The sequence below is a fragment of the Protomyctophum parallelum genome, assembly GCF_964188405.1.
Source record: "Protomyctophum parallelum genome assembly, chromosome: 4".
Taxonomy (NCBI): Eukaryota; Metazoa; Chordata; class Actinopteri; order Myctophiformes; family Myctophidae; genus Protomyctophum; species Protomyctophum parallelum.
This window is the reverse complement of record NC_139700.1, coordinates 47,637,590-47,661,769: the sequence shown is the minus strand read 5'-3', so window position 1 is coordinate 47,661,769 and position 24,180 is coordinate 47,637,590. Positions and strand designations below refer to the sequence as shown.

The 24,180-nt window shown below is 47.9% G+C and overlaps 1 protein-coding gene across 1 annotated transcript in view; it reads right to left on the bottom strand.

Annotated features, from left to right (window-relative positions):
• The window catches only part of myo5c (myosin VC), a gene marked incomplete at both ends in the record, with an annotated part of 200,950 nt that overhangs the window by 149,762 nt on the left and 27,008 nt on the right, over positions 1–24,180 (bottom strand). Inside the window, 2 exons of the mRNA XM_083762844.1 lie at positions 22,690–22,855; positions 23,161–23,372. Coding sequence (XP_083618970.1) covers positions 22,690–22,855; positions 23,161–23,372 — 378 coding nt within the window. The remainder of the gene's footprint in view (positions 1–22,689; positions 22,856–23,160; positions 23,373–24,180) is intronic.

Sequence of the window (24,180 nt, the reverse complement as noted above, 5' to 3'; positions counted from 1 at the left end):
GGATGCTTTGAATTTGCCAAAATAAAGAAAACTCCATGCTGAAACCCTCTGAGACACTTTACAAACAGTTAGTTGCAACAACACATTCAGTAAGCAGGCCTGTTAGCTCAGCTGGTCAGAGCGTGGTGCTAATAACGCCAAGGTCACGGGTTCGATCCCCGTATGGGCCACATACTACAGATTAAAATATATCCATCTGCATCTCTAACATGCAAAATCACTTTTGTCAGGCTAAAACTGTCTTTATGCACATCCAATATGTTCTTCACCACAGTATCCAGCACGATTATGCCACCAAACACAGCCATAAGGCCTGACGGACATTTATGAGGACTACCATCCTGACAGAGAGTGTACACTCTAAGGACCGCGTGGCCCAATGGATAAGGCGCCTGACTACGAATCAGGAGATTGAGGGTTCGAGTCCCTTCGTGGTCTTCAATCTGTGAACCTGTCAAATGCAATGGGTGCTTTGACTTTGCCAAAATCAAGAAAACACTCAGGGTCCATGCTGAAACCCTCTGAGCCACTTTACAAACAGTTAGTTGCAACAACACATTCAGTAAGCAGGCCTGTTAGCTCAGCTGGTCAGAGCGTGGTGCTAATAACGCCAAGGTCGCGGGTTCGATCCCCGTATGGGCCATAGACTAGAATGTATCCATGTACATCTCTAAAATACAAAATCTCTCTTTCGTCAGGCAAAAACTGTCTTTGTGCACTTCACTATATTATCCAGCACTATTATGTCACCAAACACAGATTAGAATGAATCCATGTGCATCTCTAACTTGCAAATCTCTCCAAGTTAGACAAATACATTCTTATCTTTATGCACATCCAATATGCTCTGCACTGCATTATCCAGCGATATTATGCAACACAAAGGTATTAAGGCCTGGACTTTTCATCCCAATAACATTCTGAAAGAAGGAATACATCACTGGTTACCGACGACCACGTGGCCTAATGGATAAGGCGTCTGACTTCGAATCAGAAGATTGAGGGTTCGAGTCCCTTCGTGGTTGGTGTACTGTGTACATGTCAAAGTTCTATGGAATTCACCATAACTTGGTACTTGCAGATGTAACGGGTCGACTTTCGGTTAAACCTGAGTTTCAAGTTCCGGCAACTGATTTATATGCATGGCTGTGACTGATTGCAGTATGATTGTTCCCAGTTAATCTGACCTGTTTTAGTTTGTGCCAACTAAAATGGAGGGTATTGAGCTCCATCACTGTCATATACTTCAAAGCTAACCTTTGGCCTTGAAGAAACGGGAATGCACTGGATGCTTTGAATTTGCCAAAATAAAGAAAACACTCCATGCTGAAACCCTCTGAGACACTTTACAAACAGTTAGTTGCAACAACACATTCAGTAAGCAGGCCTGTTAGCTCAGCTGGTCAGAGCGTGGTGCTAATAACGCCAAGGTCACGGGTTCGATCCCCGTATGGGCCACATACTACAGATTAAAATATATCCATCTGCATCTCTAACATGCAAAATCACTTTTGTCAGGCTAAAACTGTCTTTATGCACATCCAATATGTTCTTCACCACAGTATCCAGCACGATTATGCCACCAAACACAGCCATAAGGCCTGACGGACATTTATGAGGACTACCATCCTGACAGAGAGTGTACACTCTAAGGACCGCGTGGCCCAATGGATAAGGCGCCTGACTACGAATCAGGAGATTGAGGGTTCGAGTCCCTTCGTGGTCTTCAATCTGTGAACCTGTCAAATGCAATGGGTGCTTTGACTTTGCCAAAATCAAGAAAACACTCAGGGTCCATGCTGAAAACCTCTGAGCCACTTTACAAACAGTTAGTTGCAACAACACATACAGTAAGCAGGCCTGTTAGCTCAGCTGGTCAGAGCATGGTGCTAATAACGCCAAGGTCGCGGGTTCGATCCCCGTACGGGCCATAGACTAGAATGTATCCATGTACATCTCTAAAATACAAAATCTCTCTTTCGTCAGGCAAAAACTGTCTTTGTGCACTTCACTATATTATCCAGCACTATTATGTCACCAAACACAGATTAGAATGAATCCATGTGCATCTCTAACTTGCAAATCTCTCCAAGTTAGACAAATACATTCTTATCTTTATGCACATCCAATATGCTCTTCACTGCATTATCCAGCGATATTATGCAACACAAAGGTATTAAGGCCTGGACTTTTCATCCCAATAACATTCTGAAAGAAGGAATACATCACTGGTTACCGACGACCACGTGGCCTAATGGATAAGGCGTCTGACTTCGAATCAGAAGATTGAGGGTTCGAGTCCCTTCGTGGTTGGTGTACTGTGTACATGTCAAAGTTCTATGGAATTCACCATAACTTGGTACTTTCAGATGTAACGGGTCGACTTTCGGTTAAAACTGAGTTTCAAGTTCCGGCAACTGATTTATATGCATGGCTGTGACTGATTACAGTATGATTGTTCCCAGTTAATCTGACCTGTTTTAGTTTGTGCCAACTAAAATGGAGGGTATTGAGCTCCATCACTGTCATATACTTCAAAGCTAACCTTTGGCCTTGAAGAAACGGGAATGCACTGGATGCTTTGAATTTGCCAAAATAAAGAAAACACTCCATGCTGAAACCCTCTGAGCCACTTTACAAACAGTTAGTTGCAACAACTCATTCAGTAAACAGGCCTGTTAGCTCAGCTGGTCAGAGCGTGGTGCTAATAACGCCAAGGTCACGGGTTCGATCCCCGTATGGGCCACATACTACAGATTAAAATCTATCCATCTGCATCTCTAACATGCAAAATCACTTTTGTCAGGCTAAAACTGTCTTTATGCACATCCAATATGTTATTCACCACAGTATCCAGCACGATTATGCCACCAAACACAGTCATAAGGCCTGACGGACATTTATGAGGACTACCATCCTGACAGAGAGTGTACACTCAAAGGACCGCGTGGCCCAATGGATAAGGCGCCTGACTACGAATCAGGAGATTGAGGGTTCGAGTCCCTTCGTGGTCTTCAATCTGTGAACCTGTCAAATGCAATGGGTGCTTTGACTTTGCCAAAATCAAGAAAACTCTCAGGGTCCATGCTGAAACCCTCTGAGCCACTTTACAAACAGTTAGTTGCAACAACACATTCAGTAAGCAGGCCTGTTAGCTCAGCTGGTCAGAGCGTGGTGCTAATAACGCCAAGGTCGCGGGTTCGATCCCCGTATGGGCCATAGACTAGAATGTATCCATGTACATCTCTAAAATACAAAATCTCTCTTTCGTCAGGCAAAAACTGTCTTTGTGCACTTCACTATATTATCCAGCACTATTATGTCACCAAACACAGATTAGAATGAATCCATGTGCATCTCTAACTTGCAAATCTCTCCAAGTTAGACAAATACATTCTTATCTTTATGCACATCCAATATGCTCTTCACTGCATTATCCAGCGATATTATGCAACACAAAGATATTAAGGCCTGGACTTTTCATCCCAATAACATTCTGAAAGAAGGAATACATCACTGGTTACCGACGACCACGTGGCCTAATGGATAAGGCGTCTGACTTCGAATCAGAAGATTGAGGGTTCGAGTCCCTTCGTGGTTGGTGTACTGTGTACATGTCAAAGTTCTATGGAATTCACCATAACTTGGTACTTGCAGATGTAACGGGTCGACTTTCGGTTAAACCTGAGTTTCAAGTTCCGGCAACTGATTTATATGCATGGCTGTGACTGATTGCAGTATGATTGTTCCCAGTTAATCTGACCTGTTTTAGTTTGTGCCAACTAAAATGGAGGGTATTGAGCTCCATCACTGTCATATACTTCAAAGCTAACCTTTGGCCTTGAAGAAACGGGAATGCACTGGATGCTTTGAATTTGCCAAAATAAAGAAAACACTCCATGCTGAAACCCTCTGAGCCACTTTACAAACAGTTAGTTGCAACAACTCATTCAGTAAACAGGCCTGTTAGCTCAGCTGGTCAGAGCGTGGTGCTAATAACGCCAAGGTCACGGGTTCGATCCCCGTATGGGCCACATACTACAGATTAAAATCTATCCATCTGCATCTCTAACATGCAAAATCACTTTTGTCAGGCTAAAACTGTCTTTATGCACATCCAATATGTTATTCACCACAGTATCCAGCACGATTATGCCACCAAACACAGTCATAAGGCCTGACGGACATTTATGAGGACTACCATCCTGACAGAGAGTGTACACTCAAAGGACCGCGTGGCCCAATGGATAAGGCGCCTGACTACGAATCAGGAGATTGAGGGTTCGAGTCCCTTCGTGGTCTTCAATCTGTGAACCTGTCAAATGCAATGGGTGCTTTGACTTTGCCAAAATCAAGAAAACACTCAGGGTCCATGCTGAAACCCTCTGAGCCACTTTACAAACAGTTAGTTGCAACAACACATTCAGTAAGCAGGCCTGTTAGCTCAGCTGGTCAGAGCGTGGTGCTAATAACGCCAAGGTCGTGGGTTCGATCCCCGTATGGGCCATAGACTAGAATGTATCCATGTACATCTCTAAAATACAAAATCTCTCTTTCGTCAGGCAAAAACTGTCTTTGTGCACTTCACTATATTATCCAGCACTATTATGTCACCAAACACAGATTAGAATGAATCCATGTGCATCTCTAACTTGCAAATCTCTCCAAGTTAGACAAATACATTCTTATCTTTATGCACATCCAATATGCTCTTCACTGCATTATCCAGCGATATTATGCAACACAAAGGTATTAAGGCCTGGACTTTTCATCCCAATAACATTCTGAAAGAAGGAATACATCACTGGTTACCGACGACCACGTGGCCTAATGGATAAGGCGTCTGACTTCGAATCAGAAGATTGAGGGTTCGAGTCCCTTCGTGGTTGGTGTACTGTGTACATGTCAAAGTTCTATGGAATTCACCATAACTTGGTACTTGCAGATGTAACGGGTCGACTTTCGGTTAAACCTGAGTTTCAAGTTCCGGCAACTGATTTATATGCATGGCTGTGACTGATTGCAGTATGATTGTTCCCAGTTAATCTGACCTGTTTTAGTTTGTGCCAACTAAAATGGAGGGTATTGAGCTCCATCACTGTCATATACTTCAAAGCTAACCTTTGGCCTTGAAGAAACGGGAATGCACTGGATGCTTTGAATTTGCCAAAATAAAGAAAACACTCCATGCTGAAACCCTCTGAGACACTTTACAAACAGTTAGTTGCAACAACACATTCAGTAAGCAGGCCTGTTAGCTCAGCTGGTCAGAGCGTGGTGCTAATAACGCCAAGGTCACGGGTTCGATCCCCGTATGGGCCACATACTACAGATTAAAATATATCCATCTGCATCTCTAACATGCAAAATCACTTTTGTCAGGCTAAAACTGTCTTTATGCACATCCAATATGTTCTTCACCACAGTATCCAGCACGATTATGCCACCAAACACAGCCATAAGGCCTGACGGACATTTATGAGGACTACCATCCTGACAGAGAGTGTACACTCTAAGGACCGCGTGGCCCAATGGATAAGGCGCCTGACTACGAATCAGGAGATTGAGGGTTCGAGTCCCTTCGTGGTCTTCAATCTGTGAACCTGTCAAATGCAATGGGTGCTTTGACTTTGCCAAAATCAAGAAAACACTCAGGGTCCATGCTGAAAACCTCTGAGCCACTTTACAAACAGTTAGTTGCAACAACACATACAGTAAGCAGGCCTGTTAGCTCAGCTGGTCAGAGCATGGTGCTAATAACGCCAAGGTCGCGGGTTCGATCCCCGTACGGGCCATAGACTAGAATGTATCCATGTACATCTCTAAAATACAAAATCTCTCTTTCGTCAGGCAAAAACTGTCTTTGTGCACTTCACTATATTATCCAGCACTATTATGTCACCAAACACAGATTAGAATGAATCCATGTGCATCTCTAACTTGCAAATCTCTCCAAGTTAGACAAATACATTCTTATCTTTATGCACATCCAATATGCTCTTCACTGCATTATCCAGCGATATTATGCAACACAAAGGTATTAAGGCCTGGACTTTTCATCCCAATAACATTCTGAAAGAAGGAATACATCACTGGTTACCGACGACCACGTGGCCTAATGGATAAGGCGTCTGACTTCGAATCAGAAGATTGAGGGTTCGAGTCCCTTCGTGGTTGGTGTACTGTGTACATGTCAAAGTTCTATGGAATTCACCATAACTTGGTACTTGCAGATGTAACGGGTCGACTTTCGGTTAAAACTGAGTTTCAAGTTCCGGCAACTGATTTATATGCATGGCTGTGACTGATTACAGTATGATTGTTCCCAGTTAATCTGACCTGTTTTAGTTTGTGCCAACTAAAATGGAGGGTATTGAGCTCCATCACTGTCATATACTTCAAAGCTAACCTTTGGCCTTGAAGAAACGGGAATGCACTGGATGCTTTGAATTTGCCAAAATAAAGAAAACACTCCATGCTGAAACCCTCTGAGCCACTTTACAAACAGTTAGTTGCAACAACTCATTCAGTAAACAGGCCTGTTAGCTCAGCTGGTCAGAGCGTGGTGCTAATAACGCCAAGGTCACGGGTTCGATCCCCGTATGGGCCACATACTACAGATTAAAATCTATCCATCTGCATCTCTAACATGCAAAATCACTTTTGTCAGGCTAAAACTGTCTTTATGCACATCCAATATGTTATTCACCACAGTATCCAGCACGATTATGCCACCAAACACAGTCATAAGGCCTGACGGACATTTATGAGGACTACCATCCTGACAGAGAGTGTACACTCAAAGGACCGCGTGGCCCAATGGATAAGGCGCCTGACTACGAATCAGGAGATTGAGGGTTCGAGTCCCTTCGTGGTCTTCAATCTGTGAACCTGTCAAATGCAATGGGTGCTTTGACTTTGCCAAAATCAAGAAAACTCTCAGGGTCCATGCTGAAACCCTCTGAGCCACTTTACAAACAGTTAGTTGCAACAACACATTCAGTAAGCAGGCCTGTTAGCTCAGCTGGTCAGAGCGTGGTGCTAATAACGCCAAGGTCGCGGGTTCGATCCCCGTATGGGCCATAGACTAGAATGTATCCATGTACATCTCTAAAATACAAAATCTCTCTTTCGTCAGGCAAAAACTGTCTTTGTGCACTTCACTATATTATCCAGCACTATTATGTCACCAAACACAGATTAGAATGAATCCATGTGCATCTCTAACTTGCAAATCTCTCCAAGTTAGACAAATACATTCTTATCTTTATGCACATCCAATATGCTCTTCACTGCATTATCCAGCGATATTATGCAACACAAAGATATTAAGGCCTGGACTTTTCATCCCAATAACATTCTGAAAGAAGGAATACATCACTGGTTACCGACGACCACGTGGCCTAATGGATAAGGCGTCTGACTTCGAATCAGAAGATTGAGGGTTCGAGTCCCTTCGTGGTTGGTGTACTGTGTACATGTCAAAGTTCTATGGAATTCACCATAACTTGGTACTTGCAGATGTAACGGGTCGACTTTCGGTTAAACCTGAGTTTCAAGTTCCGGCAACTGATTTATATGCATGGCTGTGACTGATTGCAGTATGATTGTTCCCAGTTAATCTGACCTGTTTTAGTTTGTGCCAACTAAAATGGAGGGTATTGAGCTCCATCACTGTCATATACTTCAAAGCTAACCTTTGGCCTTGAAGAAACGGGAATGCACTGGATGCTTTGAATTTGCCAAAATAAAGAAAACACTCCATGCTGAAACCCTCTGAGCCACTTTACAAACAGTTAGTTGCAACAACTCATTCAGTAAACAGGCCTGTTAGCTCAGCTGGTCAGAGCGTGGTGCTAATAACGCCAAGGTCACGGGTTCGATCCCCGTATGGGCCACATACTACAGATTAAAATCTATCCATCTGCATCTCTAACATGCAAAATCACTTTTGTCAGGCTAAAACTGTCTTTATGCACATCCAATATGTTATTCACCACAGTATCCAGCACGATTATGCCACCAAACACAGTCATAAGGCCTGACGGACATTTATGAGGACTACCATCCTGACAGAGAGTGTACACTCAAAGGACCGCGTGGCCCAATGGATAAGGCGCCTGACTACGAATCAGGAGATTGAGGGTTCGAGTCCCTTCGTGGTCTTCAATCTGTGAACCTGTCAAATGCAATGGGTGCTTTGACTTTGCCAAAATCAAGAAAACTCTCAGGGTCCATGCTGAAACCCTCTGAGCCACTTTACAAACAGTTAGTTGCAACAACACATTCAGTAAGCAGGCCTGTTAGCTCAGCTGGTCAGAGCGTGGTGCTAATAACGCCAAGGTCGCGGGTTCGATCCCCGTATGGGCCATAGACTAGAATGTATCCATGTACATCTCTAAAATACAAAATCTCTCTTTCGTCAGGCAAAAACTGTCTTTGTGCACTTCACTATATTATCCAGCACTATTATGTCACCAAACACAGATTAGAATGAATCCATGTGCATCTCTAACTTGCAAATCTCTCCAAGTTAGACAAATACATTCTTATCTTTATGCACATCCAATATGCTCTTCACTGCATTATCCAGCGATATTATGCAACACAAAGATATTAAGGCCTGGACTTTTCATCCCAATAACATTCTGAAAGAAGGAATACATCACTGGTTACCGACGACCACGTGGCCTAATGGATAAGGCGTCTGACTTCGAATCAGAAGATTGAGGGTTCGAGTCCCTTCGTGGTTGGTGTACTGTGTACATGTCAAAGTTCTATGGAATTCACCATAACTTGGTACTTGCAGATGTAACGGGTCGACTTTCGGTTAAACCTGAGTTTCAAGTTCCGGCAACTGATTTATATGCATGGCTGTGACTGATTGCAGTATGATTGTTCCCAGTTAATCTGACCTGTTTTAGTTTGTGCCAACTAAAATGGAGGGTATTGAGCTCCATCACTGTCATATACTTCAAAGCTAACCTTTGGCCTTGAAGAAACGGGAATGCACTGGATGCTTTGAATTTGCCAAAATAAAGAAAACACTCCATGCTGAAACCCTCTGAGCCACTTTACAAACAGTTAGTTGCAACAACTCATTCAGTAAACAGGCCTGTTAGCTCAGCTGGTCAGAGCGTGGTGCTAATAACGCCAAGGTCACGGGTTCGATCCCCGTATGGGCCACATACTACAGATTAAAATCTATCCATCTGCATCTCTAACATGCAAAATCACTTTTGTCAGGCTAAAACTGTCTTTATGCACATCCAATATGTTATTCACCACAGTATCCAGCACGATTATGCCACCAAACACAGCCATAAGGCCTGACGGACATTTATGAGGACTACCATCCTGACAGAGAGTGTACACTCTAAGGACCGCGTGGCCGAATGGATAAGGCGCCTGACTACGAATCAGGAGATTGAGGGTTCGAGTCCCTTCGTGGTCTTCAATCTGTGAACCTGTCAAATGCAATGGGTGCTTTGACTTTGCCAAAATCAAGAAAACACTCAGGGTCCATGCTGAAACCCTCTGAGCCACTTTACAAACAGTTAGTTGCAACAACACATACAGTAAGCAGGCCTGTTAGCTCAGCTGGTCAGAGCATGGTGCTAATAACGCCAAGGTCGCGGGTTCGATCCCCGTACGGGCCATAGACTAGAATGTATCCATGTACATCTCTAAAATACAAAATCTCTCTTTCGTCAGGCAAAAACTGTCTTTGTGCACTTCACTATATTATCCAGCACTATTATGTCACCAAACACAGATTAGAATGAATCCATGTGCATCTCTAACTTGCAAATCTCTCCAAGTTAGACAAATACATTCTTATCTTTATGCACATCCAATATGCTCTTCACTGCATTATCCAGCGATATTATGCAACACAAAGGTATTAAGGCCTGGACTTTTCATCCCAATAACATTCTGAAAGAAGGAATACATCACTGGTTACCGACGACCACGTGGCCTAATGGATAAGGCGTCTGACTTCGAATCAGAAGATTGAGGGTTCGAGTCCCTTCGTGGTTGGTGTACTGTGTACATGTCAAAGTTCTATGGAATTCACCATAACTTGGTACTTGCAGATGTAACGGGTCGACTTTCGGTTAAAACTGAGTTTCAAGTTCCGGCAACTGATTTATATGCATGGCTGTGACTGATTACAGTATGATTGTTCCCAGTTAATCTGACCTGTTTTAGTTTGTGCCAACTAAAATGGAGGGTATTGAGCTCCATCACTGTCATATACTTCAAAGCTAACCTTTGGCCTTGAAGAAACGGGAATGCACTGGATGCTTTGAATTTGCCAAAATAAAGAAAACACTCCATGCTGAAACCCTCTGAGCCACTTTACAAACAGTTAGTTGCAACAACTCATTCAGTAAACAGGCCTGTTAGCTCAGATGGTCAGAGCGTGGTGCTAATAACGCCAAGGTCACGGGTTCGATCCCCGTATGGGCCACATACTACAGATTAAAATCTACCCATCTGCATCTCTAACATGCAAAATCACTTTTGTCAGGCTAAAACTGTCTTTATGCACATCCAATATGTTATTCACCACAGTATCCAGCACGATTATGCCACCAAACACAGCCATAAGGCCTGACGGACATTTATGAGGACTACCATCCTGACAGAGAGTGTACACTCAAAGGACCGCGTGGCCCAATGGATAAGGCGCCTGACTACGAATCAGGAGATTGAGGGTTCGAGTCCCTTCGTGGTCTTCAATCTGTGAACCTGTCAAATGCAATGGGTGCTTTGACTTTGCCAAAATCAAGAAAACTCTCAGGGTCCATGCTGAAACCCTCTGAGCCACTTTACAAACAGTTAGTTGCAACAACACATTCAGTAAGCAGGCCTGTTAGCTCAGCTGGTCAGAGCGTGGTGCTAATAACGCCAAGGTCGCGGGTTCGATCCCCGTATGGGCCATAGACTAGAATGTATCCATGTACATCTCTAAAATACAAAATCTCTCTTTCGTCAGGCAAAAACTGTCTTTGTGCACTTCACTATATTATCCAGCACTATTATGTCACCAAACACAGATTAGAATGAATCCATGTGCATCTCTAACTTGCAAATCTCTCCAAGTTAGACAAATACATTCTTATCTTTATGCACATCCAATATGCTCTTCACTGCATTATCCAGCGATATTATGCAACACAAAGATATTAAGGCCTGGACTTTTCATCCCAATAACATTCTGAAAGAAGGAATACATCACTGGTTACCGACGACCACGTGGCCTAATGGATAAGGCGTCTGACTTCGAATCAGAAGATTGAGGGTTCGAGTCCCTTCGTGGTTGGTGTACTGTGTACATGTCAAAGTTCTATGGAATTCACCATAACTTGGTACTTGCAGATGTAACGGGTCGACTTTCGGTTAAACCTGAGTTTCAAGTTCCGGCAACTGATTTATATGCATGGCTGTGACTGATTGCAGTATGATTGTTCCCAGTTAATCTGACCTGTTTTAGTTTGTGCCAACAAAAATGGAGGGTATTGAGCTTTATCACTGTCATATACTTCAAAGCTAACCTTTGGCCTTGAAGAAACGGGAATGCACTGGATGCTTTGAATTTGCCAAAATAAAGAAAACACTCCATGCTGAAACCCTCTGAGCCACTTTACAAACAGTTAGTTGCAACAACTCATTCAGTAAACAGGCCTGTTAGCTCAGCTGGTCAGAGCGTGGTGCTAATAACGCCAAGGTCATGGGTTCGATCCCCGTATGGGCCACATATTACAGATTAAAATCTATCCATCTGCATCTCTAACATGCAAAATCACTTTTGTCAGGCTAAAACTGTCTTTATGCACATCCAATATGTTCTTCACCACAGTATCCAGCACGATTATGCCACCAAACACAGCCATAAGGCCTGACGGACATTTATGAGGACTACCATTCTGACAGAGAGTGTACACTTTAAGGACCGCGTGGCCCAATGGATAAGGCGCCTGACTACGAATCAGGAGATTGAGGGTTCGAGTCCCTTCGTGGTCTTCAATCTGTGAACCTGTCAAATGCAATAGGTGCTTTGACTTTGCCAAAATCAAGAAAACACTCAGGGTCCATGCTGAAACCCTCTGAGCCACTTTACAAACAGTTAGTTGCAACAACTAATTCAGTAAGCAGGCCTGTTAGCTCAGCTGGTCAGAGCGTGGTGCTAATAACGCCAAGGTCGCGGGTTCGATCCCTGTATGGGCCATAGACTAGAATGTATCCATGTACATCTCTAAAATACAAAATCTCTCTTTCGTCAGGCAAAAACTGTCTTTGTGCACTGCACTATTATGTCACCAAACACAGATTAGAATGAATCCATGTGCATCTCTAACTTGCAAATCTCTCCAAGTTAGATAAATACATTCTTATCTTTATGCACATCCAATATGCTCTTCACTGCATTATCCAGCGATATTATGCAACACAAAGGTATTAAGGCCTGGACTTTTCATCCCAATAACATTCTGAAAGAAGGAATACATCACTGGTTACTGACGACCACGTGGCCTAATGGATAAGGCGTCTGACTTCGAATCAGAAGATTGAGGGTTCGAGTCCCTTCGTGGTTGGTGTACTGTGTACATGTCAAAGTTCTATGGAATTCACCATAACTTGGTACTTGCAGATAAAACGGGTCGACTTTCGGTTAAACCTTAGTTTCAAGTTCCGGCAACTGATTTATATGCATGGCTGTGACTGATTGCAGTATGATTGTTCCCAGTTTATCTGACCTGTTTTAGTTTGTGCCAACTAAAATGGAGGGTATTGAGCTCCATCACTGTCATATACTTCAAAGCTAACCTTTGGCCTTGAAGAAACGGGAATGCACTGGATGCTTTGAATTTGCCAAAATAAAGAAAACATTCAGGATCCATGCTGAAACCCTCTGAGCCACTTTACAAACAGTTAGTTGCAACAACACATTCAGTAAGCTGGTCAGAGTGTGGTGCTAATAACGCCAAGGTCGCGGGTTCGATCCCCGTATGGGCCATAGACTAGAATGTATCCATGTACATCTCTAAAATACAAAATCTCTCTTTCGTCAGGCAAAAACTGTCTTTGTGCACTTCACTACATTATCCAGCACTATTATGCCACCAAACACAGATTAGAATGAATCCATGTGCATCTCTAACTTGCAAATCTCTCCAAGTTAGACAAATACATTCTTATCTTTATGCACATCCAATATGCTTTTCACTGCATTATCCAGCGATATTATGCAACACAAAGGTATTAAGGCCTGGACTTTTCATCCCAATAACATTCTGAAAGAAGGAATACATCACTGGTTACCGACGACCACGTGGCCTAATGGATAAGGCGTCTGACTTCGAATCAGAAGATTGAGGGTTCAAGTCCCTTCGTGGTTGGTGTACTGTGTACATAGTTCTATGGATTTCACCAAAACTTGGTACTTGCAGATGTAACGGGTCGACTTTCGGTTAAACCTGAGTTTCAAATTCCGGCAACTGATTTATATGCATGGCTGTGACTGATTGCAGTATGATTGTACATCACTGGTTACCAGAGTTTGGGTCCGTTACTCATAAAAGTAATACACTACATATTGGATATTACTTTTGAAAAAAGTAATGCCTTACATTACTTTATTACTCCCTGGAGAAAGTAACTAGTTACATTACTCGTACTACAGATTAAAATGTATCCATCTGCATCTGTAACATGCAAAAGCACTTTTGTCAGGCAAAAACTAGGGGTTACGTATGTAACCTAGGTTCTATAAACAGCGAGCAAGGCTGCTCACTTATGGGAGTTGACGCCCCCTGGCGTAAACACAGAAGCACTACAAATAAACTCACAGACTTTAGGCTGGGACTTTAGACGTGATGACGTTGAAGACCCCGCCCGCCGGGTGCACTTATAAGCGTCCCTCAGCGTCACGTCTCCATTCGAACAATTGTTCTCTTCTCAAGCAATCAAGAAGGGAATCTTGGTGAGCAGCCTTGCTCGCTGTTTATAGAACCTAGGTTACATACGTAACCCCTAGTTCTATTAATAACAGCTTCGCAAGGCTGCTCACTTATGGGAGACTTCATTAACTCCCTTATTGTCATCACGAAGTCTGGACCCCTAGGGCCCGTACCTTTATCTGTGAGCAAAGGACCACAGTACGTCCCTCAACAGGACTACTGCACCCCAACGGGAAGGCCAATCAGACCTAAGTCTGCAAATGTGCCTAAGAGGGGCCGACAGAACAACCGTCATAACGCCCTGGAGAAGACCAACGTCCCCCGCGGGGAACCAAGTCTCTCCACCTTAACTGGAGGCCACGCCCAGGACCGCATGCGCCACTGGCGCTGCCGTCACATCCAGTCTATAGAAGGTGGCAAAGGTGGAAGACGACGCCCAACTTGCAGCGGAACAAACATCCTGAACAGAGACCCCCCTACAGAGGGCCCAGGATGATGCCATACCTCTCGTGGAATGCGCTCTCAACCCTACGGGAGGCACCATATCCCTACCAGAGTAGGCCCGCTCTATAGCCTCCACGATCCACTGGGAAAGCCTAACCTTTGAGATAGGCAGTCCCACAGTCTTGGGATCCCAGGAGACAAACAGTTGTGTAGTCTTCCTCGTCACCTTAGTCCTGTCCAAATACAACCTCAATGCCCTTAGGACAGAGGTTATGCCTCCTCCTATCCTCCTCAGAGGCAAAGGGGGGCGGACAGAACGCCGCCAAGTCCACCGGAACCGGGGCAGCTAGGCGGCTCTTAGGTAAAAATGCCGGATTGGTCTTAATGACCACCCTTGCATCCCCATTGAACCTCATGCATTCCGCACTTGTGGACAAAGCATGGATATCACTGACCCTTTTAGCGGTCACCAAAGCTAATAACAACGCTGTCTTCAGCGACAATAGCTTCATACCCAACCCCTCCAAGGGCTCAAACGGTGGCCGGGACAGAGAGTCCAAAACCAGAGCAAGGTCCCACGAGGGGACCAGAGACTTGGTCACCGGATGAAGGTGGCTAGCCCCCTTCATGAACTGGCGCACCAGCGGGAGCTGGCCCACCGTCTTGTCCTCAAACCCGATGTGGCAGGCTGAGATAGCAGCCAGATACACCTTGACAGTACTAAAGGCCCTGCCTTTGTCCAAGAGATCCTGGAGGAACGACAGAACGACCCTTACTGGTGCTTGAAATGGCACAACTTGAGCCGGTGAACACCAGTCCTCAAACAACCGCCACCTCATATCATAAGCATCCCTGGTCGACTGCGCCCTCGCACACTGAATAGTGTCGATGACGCTCTGGGGAAGACCCTCCGCGCCAAGATTCAACCTCTCACGGGCCAAGCCCAGAGGTCTAGATCTTCCGGCCGTGGGTGGAATATCTCGCCTCCCGCCTGGGTCAATAGGTCCCTGCGCAACGGAAGCTGCCAGGGCCGACCGTACAGGAGAGGGACTATGTCTGACCTCCAAGAGCCCCATCCTGGGGCCACCAGGATTACTGACAGGCGCTGTGTCCTCACCCTCTCCAGCGTGGGAAGGATGAGAGACAACGGGGGAAACGCATAAAGTAGGCCCTGGGGCCAACGATGCGCCAAGGCATCCAAACCTAGCGGAGCCGTCCCTGCTATGGAGAAGAACAGAGGACACTTGCTGTTCTCTTCCGACGCAAACAGATCCACCCGTGGCTCGCCGAACCTCTCCCACAACTGTCTGGCCACTGTTTTGTGCAGTGACCAAGCCGCATAGAGGTATCGGCCCCTGGACAACAGATCCACTCCCGTGTTCTGGAGTCCCGGAATGTGGGAGGCTCTGACTGAAAGAAGGTGCTCGTCGCACCATAACGTCAGTCTGTGTGCTAGCGCATGCAGTTTGGTGGACCGTAGGCCCCCCTGCTTGTTGATATAGCACATCGTAGTTGTGTTGTCCGTCCTGACCAGGACATGGGAACCGCTGATGAAACGTTCGAAATGTTGTAATGCCAACATTACCGCCATCAGCTCCAGGTAATTTATGTGGGCAGACCTGATGCTGCCACTCCATACCCCCCTGGCCGTCCTGCCTTCGTGGGTGGCACCCCACCCAGACAGGCTGGCGTCCGTCGTGAGTACTTTCCGGGATACGACCATCCCCATACTCACGCCTTCCGAGAGGAATTGAGCGCCTCTCTACTGGCGTAATGCCTCGAAGCAACCCACCGACACGGTCACAAGATGATGACAACGGTGTTGTCTTACACCCAGTGACTGCATCCACCTCTGAAATGGTCTCATGTACAGTCTGCCTAGCCGAACAATGGATATTGCAGAGGCCATGAGACCCGCCAATCTCTGACAGGTTCGGAACGGGACCCCGTTGCCCGTCCGAAACAGCGCCAGACACGACTGAAAAGAGCGGATCCTCTCGTCGGATAGACGCGCCGTGAAAGACACAGCGTTCAACGTCATGCCTATGTAATCTATCGATTGCGTCGGCACCAACACACTCTTGGCGTAATTTATGCTGAACACTTCACAAAAGTCCTTGGACTCAGTGACAGTCCGAACGGAAGGACCAGATATTCGTATATCTGTCCCTTGAAGCCGAACCGCAGGAACTTTCTGTGTGGTGGGTAGATGGGAATGTGGAAATACGCGTCTCTGAGATCGAGAGTTGTATACCAGTCCCCTCGACGCATCATGCGCAGCAGAGCCTTGCTCGTGAGCATTTTGAAGCGAAACGCTTTCAAATAGCCGTTCAGAGCCCGTAGGTCTAGAATGGGCCGCATGCCCCCCCCTTTCTTTTTCACGAGAAAGTAGCGGGAGTAAAACCCGGTGTTGCTCTGCTCCATGGGCACCACACGTATAGCCTTCTTCTCCAAGAGAGACGTTATCTCGCCCTGGAGAACCTCGGCTGCCTGACCACTCGCTTGCGAGAACGTTCCCACAAGTGGGAGGTCTTCTGGCAAACTGTAGTTTGTAACCCTTCGAGATGGTGTTCAACACCCACGGATGAACACCACAACGATTCCACTCCTGTAGACACAGTGCCAGAGGGGTTGAAGCCAGCTCTGGACCTTTTTGTGGTGGAGCGGCGCCCCCTTCGGTCAGAACCCGGGCCTGGGGACTCTGTCCTGCAATATGGACCTGGGGCTCTGGGGCTGTGACCACGGCAGTTACACTTGTGTTTCGGCCGACAGCCCTGGGCCCTCTCGAGGGCCCGGGCTGCTGGCCCATCCCCTTGAGTTTCGAGTGACGATTCAAAAGACCGGTTTCCAGTAGAGAACACTGCTTTATTAAGAAAAGTGGTGGCACGGAAAAAACTGGAGAGACATTTATTTCCAAGAAACAAGTCCTCTTTCCGCCTACACCAAGCGCTTCCGGCATGAGGCCCGTGGCCACTATGCTGCGCTTCAGAGAAACTCGGGGAAGGGTGGGGGAGACAGTGTCCGATGTCTCCCCGTGGGGCAGGTCTGGTTATTTCGCCTTCCCGCCAGGTGGCCCTCTTGCCCTGGCCCCTTTGCGGGGGCCGCCGGCCGGAGAAGCCGAGGGGCGCCTGGGCCTGTCGGTCTTCTTGCGGCTGCGAGGTGGGCGGGAAGCTGAGGACGCCGCTGACGGAGCCCTCTGAGCAGCGGGGACCTTGAAGGCGCTCCTCCTGGACCTGGAACGATCGTCCCTGTCCATGGTGCGCCCGTAGGTCGGCCTGTAGGGCTGAGCCTGCTTGGGTCGAGCTCCAGACGCCGGGAGACAGGCGCCGATGACCTCCGTGTCATTCTTCGTCTGTCCGTCGCGGGAGCGCATCTCCTCGAGCATGGACGCGAAGAGTGTCGATGTGGAAACTTTCTGTTTCAGAGGGGTACGTCCCACTTTGGGGGACAGCTCCAGCCACCTGGCCCTCTCGAGGACCAGGAGTCTCGCCATGGTTCCGCCCACCATCTCCGTCTGGGCCTGAGTGAGACGGAGGAGCTCAAGGTGCAGGCGCCTCAATTCAGCCATGTGGTCGGGGGTAGGCTCGTCTCCCGCTTCCAACAGGACATGAGACGCGGACCCTTGCAGAAGGGTCGCGGCGTTCAGTGCTCTGGCCGCAGTTGAGGCGCACTTATAGGCAGCCTTATTAATTTTGGAGTCGTCCTTGTCCGAAGGCAAGGAGAAGTCCGGGTCCTCGTGGAAGACATTGGGGTTGACACCCATAAGCCATCCGGCAAAGGACTTGTCCATCGGCGGCATGGCCTCGAGGCCAAGCTGCCGTTGTCCCGCGCAGTCCAGCAGCTTCATGCCTCCGCCCAGGGAGGCGGAAGCCGAGTAAGGCTGTCCCCAGGATAGCATGAGGGATTTCAGGAACCCGTCATCGACGGGGATCTCAGCCTTGGCCTGGGACTTCGCTGGGTTGCCTCGAATCTTCTTGCGAAACTGTTCGCATAGGGTGTCCTTAGCCACCGGAGGTTCAAGACTGGCCGGCCAGACCAGACCACAGCGGATCGTGGCCTTCTTGAACAGATCGACTATGTCAGTGTTGTCATAGTGGAGCTGCGGTTCAGCCGGAGCAGCTGGAGCCGTCGGAGCTGCAACGGTGTCGGCCGATGCAACTCCAGCAGCAACTGGCGCTGCAATGGGGGCGGCGACAACGGCCGCTTGAGCGGCCATGACGACCGGAGGTGGCTCTGCCACCTCGGCGTCGCCCTCGTCGCTGCTCTCTTCATCATCCTCCCCCTCATCGGAGGTGTAGGAGGATGCTGAGTCCTGAGGTGAGGACTCCCCAGAGTCCATCTCAGCGTTGTCCACTCTTGGAGCCTGCACCACGTCTGCGTTGTCATCCGCGAGAATGACAACGTCAGGGGCGTCGGGGAGTGGAGCGTCCATGTCGGCGGACCACTGCCTGGCTCCTTGTCTCAGAGCGTTGTTGTAGGCCCTCCGTGCAATAGATGTTGCAGCGGCGTGGGCCGCGTCTGCTAGGGCGCGACGGCGTCGACGACGGGCCTTGGTCGGAGACTCAGACATCTTAGAAGCTAAGATGCACGTGGAAGCAAAAACGAGGCAAGAGGGGCCGAGTTAGCAGGCAGCCACGAAATTCGTGAACAAAACAAGCTCGCCGGTTTAAGAACCCGGGTTACGTACGTAACCTCCAATTCTAATAACCAGTCCTACAAGGCTGCGTGCCTGTAGGCGCCGAGTTGGTAGGTTGTCACGTTACAGTGATGCAGTGGGTGTTGCCACTCACTGCATAAGACGCCACGTGCGTGTGGAAGCTGAGAATAGAGCTATTGTTAGCTTCTATCAGAGACGTCACACAGCGTGGAAACCAAACAGTATTATCACTAAGTGCTGTTCAGGTTAGTAGGCAGCCACGTAAGTGGAAGCTAGGACAGGGCTATCTCTAGCTGCTGCAAATGGATCGTCACTTTTTTCTTGTAAAGCCAAGAAATACGTGGACAAACAAGCCACGAACAAGGCTCGCTGGTTTAAGAACCCGGGTTACGTACGTAACCTCAAATTCCAATAACCAGTTCTACAAGGCTGTGTGCCTGTAGGCGCCGAGCTGGTAGGTCGTCACGTTACAGTGATGCAGTGGGTGTTGCCACCCACCGCATAGGACGCCAGTGCGTGTGGAAGCTGAGAATAGAGCTATTGTTAGCTTCTATCAGAGACGTCACACATCAGAGACGTCACACAAAGTGGTGGCCAAACAGAAATATTACTATATCCTGCCTAGGTTACCACTCCGTCGCGGGCTTGAAAAGCCGCGAGACGTACGTGTGTCGGCAAGGGCGTGCTATTAATAGCTGCCGCTAACGCCGCCGCACGTGTGGAGGCTAACAAAGGGTTGCACCGCTTCTAGCTCTTCACACGCACACACGTTCGAGGGCCACGCGGTCGCGGGCTTATGAAAGCCACGGGACGTATGTGTGGAAGCTGAAAGAAAGCTAAGATAGCTTTATCAGACCGTCACACAGCGTGGAAGCTTAAACAGAATAAAATTATGCTGCTCAAATCACCGTCGCGGGCTTGGAAGAGCCGCGAGACGTAGTGTGTGGCTGGAGCAGGCTGTTAGTAAACACCGCTATGTAGTAGCCGCCGCTAACGCCGCTGCACGTGTGGAGGGTAACAAAGGGTTGCACCGCTTCTAGCTCTTCACACGCACACGCACACACGTTCGAGGGCCACGCGGTCGCGGGCTTATGAAAGCCACGGGACGTATGTGTGGAAGCTGAAAGAAAGCTAAGATAGCTTTATCAGACCGTCACCCAGCGTGAAAGCTCAAACAGAATAAAATTATGCTGCTCAAATCACCGTCGGGGGCTTGGAGGAGCCGCGGACGTAGTGTGTGGCTGGAGCGGGCTGTTAGTAGCTACCGCTAAAGCCGCCACACGTGTGGAAGCCAAGGAAGGGTTGCGTAACGCTCCCGGCTTCTCACACGTTCGAGACAGAATAATTTATTAGTGTGTGGCTGGAGCGGGCTGTTAGTAGCCACCGCTAAGCCGCCACACGTGTGGAAACCAAGGAAGGGTTGTGTAACGCTCCTGGCTCATCACACGTTCGAGACCTTTAGGTCCGCGAAGGTTTGTGTGGAAGCAGAAACCTGGCTGTTGCTAGCCACGGTACAGACCGTCACACAGGTAATAAGGAAACCAGCTAGGGCCGCGAGCCACTAACGGACTGAATTACCTCCAAGTTAATGTTAACTTAGTTAAAGAAAGTGGACTCACCGACTTTCTTCCTCTTGAAGCCTCTGGGATAAGCAGTTTCCGCGGTACCGAGAAGGCTTCTCGTCCTTGTGGAAATAAATCAGATACTCATCCGTGAGGGAGACTTCGTAGCGCCGTGTTATACACGTGAGAAGAGAAAAACGAATGGAGACGTGACGCTGAGGGACGCTTATAAGTGCACCCGGCGGGCGGGGTCTTCAACGTCATCACGTCTAAAGTCCCAGCCTAAAGTCTGTGAGTTTATTTGTAGTGCTTCTGTGTTTACGCCAGGGGGCGTCAACTCCCATAAGTGAGCAGCCTTGCGAAGCTGTTATTAATAGAACTGTCTTTATGCACATCCAATATGTTCTTCAGCATGAACAGGCTTTTCTCTCTGTCTTAGGCCGTGAACAGGCTTTTCCCTCTGTCTTAGGCCGTGAACAGGCTTTTCTCTATGTCTTAGGCCGTGGACAGGCTTTTCTCTATGTCTTAGGCCGTGAACAGGCTTTTCTCTCTGTCTTAGACCGTGAACAGGCTTTTCTCTATGTCTTAGGCCGTGAACAGGCTTTTCCCTCTGTCTTAGGCTGTGAACAGGCTTTTCTCTATGTCTTAGGCCGTGAACAGGCTTTTCTCTATGTCTTAGGCCGTGAACAGGCTTTTCTCTATGTCTTAGGCCGTGGACAGGCTTTTCTCTATGTCTTAGGCCGTGAACAGGCTTTTCTCTATGTCTTAGGCCGTGAACAGGCTTTTCTCTATGTCTTAGGCCGTGGACAGGCTTTTCTCTATGTCTTAGGCCGTGAACAGGCTTTTCTCTATGTCTTAGGCCGTGGACAGGCTTTTCTCTCTGTCTTAGGCCGTGAACAGGCTTTTCTCTCTGTCTTAGGCCGTGAACAGGCTTTTCTCTATGTCTTAGGCCGTGGACAGGCTTTTCCCTCTGTCTTAGGCCGTGGACAGGCTTTTCCCTCTGTCTTAGGCCGTGAACAGGCTTTTCTCTATGTCTTAGGCCGTGAACAGGCTTTTCTCTATGTCTTAGGCCGTGAACAGGCTTTTCTCTCTGTCTTAGGCCGTGAACAGGCTTTTCTCTGTCTTAGGCCGTGAACAGGCTTTTCTCTCTGTCTTAGGCCGTGGACAGGCTTTTCCCTCTGTCTTAGACCGTGAACAGGCTTTTCTCTATGTCTTAGGCCGTGAACAGGCTTTTCTCTATGTCTTAGGCCGTGGACAGGCTTTTCTCTCTGTCTTAGGTTGTGACCAGGCTTTTCTCTCTGTCTTAGGTTGTGACCAGGCTTTTCTCTCTGTCTTAGGTTGTGGCCAGGCATTTCTCTCTGTCTTATACCATGAACAGGCTTTTATCTATGTCTTAGGCCGTGAACAGGCTTTTCTCTCCGTCTTAGGCTGTGAACAGGCTTGTCTCTCTGTCTTAGGCCGTATACATGCTTTTCTCTCTGTCTTAGGCCTTGAACAGGCTTTTCTCTCTGTCTTAGGTTGTGACCAGGCTTTTCTCTCTGTCTTAGGTTGTGACCAGGCTTTTCTCTCTGTCTTAGGTTGTGACCAGGCTTTTCTCTCAGTCTTAGACCGTGAACAGGCTTTTCTCTAAGTCTTAAGCCATGACCAGGCTTTTCTCTCTGTCTTAGGCCGTGACCAGGCTTTTATCTCTATCTTAGGTTGTGACCAGGCTTTTCTCTCTGTCTTAGGCCGCGTGAACATGCTTTTCTCTCTGTCTTAGGTTGTGACCAGGCTTTACTCTCTGTCTTAGGCCACGTGAACAGGCTTTTCTCTTCACAGATGAGTAAGGCTGGGACCGAGGCTACTGATTGGCCTACCGAAAGTCTCTTTCTGTGATGCACACGGAAACTGCCGCTCATTTTTCGCAAGGAATCTCACTTGACTACTCTCGAGAGGACACGCCCCAGAGCTGAAGGAGGCATATACCTTTTTATGTCTAGGGGCGGGCAAGCGAGCGAGCGGACGGGCAGACGGACGGGCGGATGTGTGTGCGGACAGAGACAGGCGGACAGACAGGTACCTTCTTGTATCTTCTGCGGTCTCTCCACCCTCGGGTGAAGGCCTGGATGGTGACGGCCGCCAGGCGCACCAGCTGGTAGATGCGCTGCACCCTGTAGCGCCTCCATGTGGTCTGGATGACCAGCGCTGCCCAGCCGCGCTTCAGTGCTGCGGGAGTCACTGTTTTACTGGATGAGACGTGTGCGCACGCACGCACAGTCGCACACACACACACACACACGCACGCACGCACACACACGCACACATGCACACACATTTCACTGAAATGTTTTAATAAATAGTTTCTCCCCCGTAGTGACTCTGAAGACCTCTTAAGGGTCCCAGAGTTCCCAGTTCAAATAGGGCCAAAACAAAGAGACCAATAAAAGCGCGTGTAGTTTGGGAGCCAGTGCCTTACGAGACCAATAAAAGCGTGTGTAGTTTGGGAGCCAGTGCCTTACGAGACCAATAAAAGCGTGTGTAGTTTCCTCACCGGATGCTCCTCTGTCCTCGGACGTACTGCTGCAGCACGATGGCCGCCTCCCGCAGGCGGCGGTAGCGGCGGCGCTGCAGCCAGCCTCGTGCCGCCGCCTGGACCCGGACGCAGGCCGCGCGGAGCAGGTCCACGCGGAACTTCTCCAGGTAGGCCAGCTGGCCCGCCCGGAAGAAGATCTTGGTCCTGCCGAACTTGTACTGGTCGGAGTCCTGGGTGGGTGGGGATGTATAGGTTTGCAGGGCGGTGTTAACTGCGAGATAGATGGATAGTCTCGCGTGGCTGCAGAACTCTCGCAATTTTCAAATGTTTCCGGTCATACAGTCAGTCTGGAGCAGGGGTGGGCAACTTTGACGATGGAGAGGGCCACTATATTTCCACACTCACTCAAGAGGGCCACTATATTTCCACACTCACTCAAGAGGGCCACTATATTTCCACACTCACTCCAGAGGGCCACTATATTTCCACACTCACTCCAGAGGGCCACTATAGTTCCACACTCACTCCAGAGGGCCACTATTTCCACACTCACTCCAGAAGGCCACTATAGTTCCACACTCACCCTAGAGGGCCACTATAGTTCCACACTCACTCCAGAGGGCCACTATATTTCCAGACAACTATTCAACAATCTCCAAATGCTATATAGAGTTTGGAACTACACCTCCCAAAATCTGAGTAAGGAAGCTGCTATTTCCTGTAGCGGAAACGCACTGTGCAATGCAAACTAATAGGCGAGTGTGCTCTGTTGCGGTATTTCCGAACACGCCCTATATTTGGATAAATTTGGCGTGACTGTAAAGACGAAACGGAAGCGGGGAGGATATTTTACTCATGATAGCATTTGGAAATTGCGAGAGGCAACAGTCTGGCAACGCGAGACTAAGGACATGGCAATGAACCTGAACAGGAAGTACAAATGAACCGCAACAGGAAGTTGAAATGAACCGGAACAGAACGTTGAAATTAACCTGGACAGGAAGTAGTAATGAACCCGAACAGGAAGTAGTAATGAAC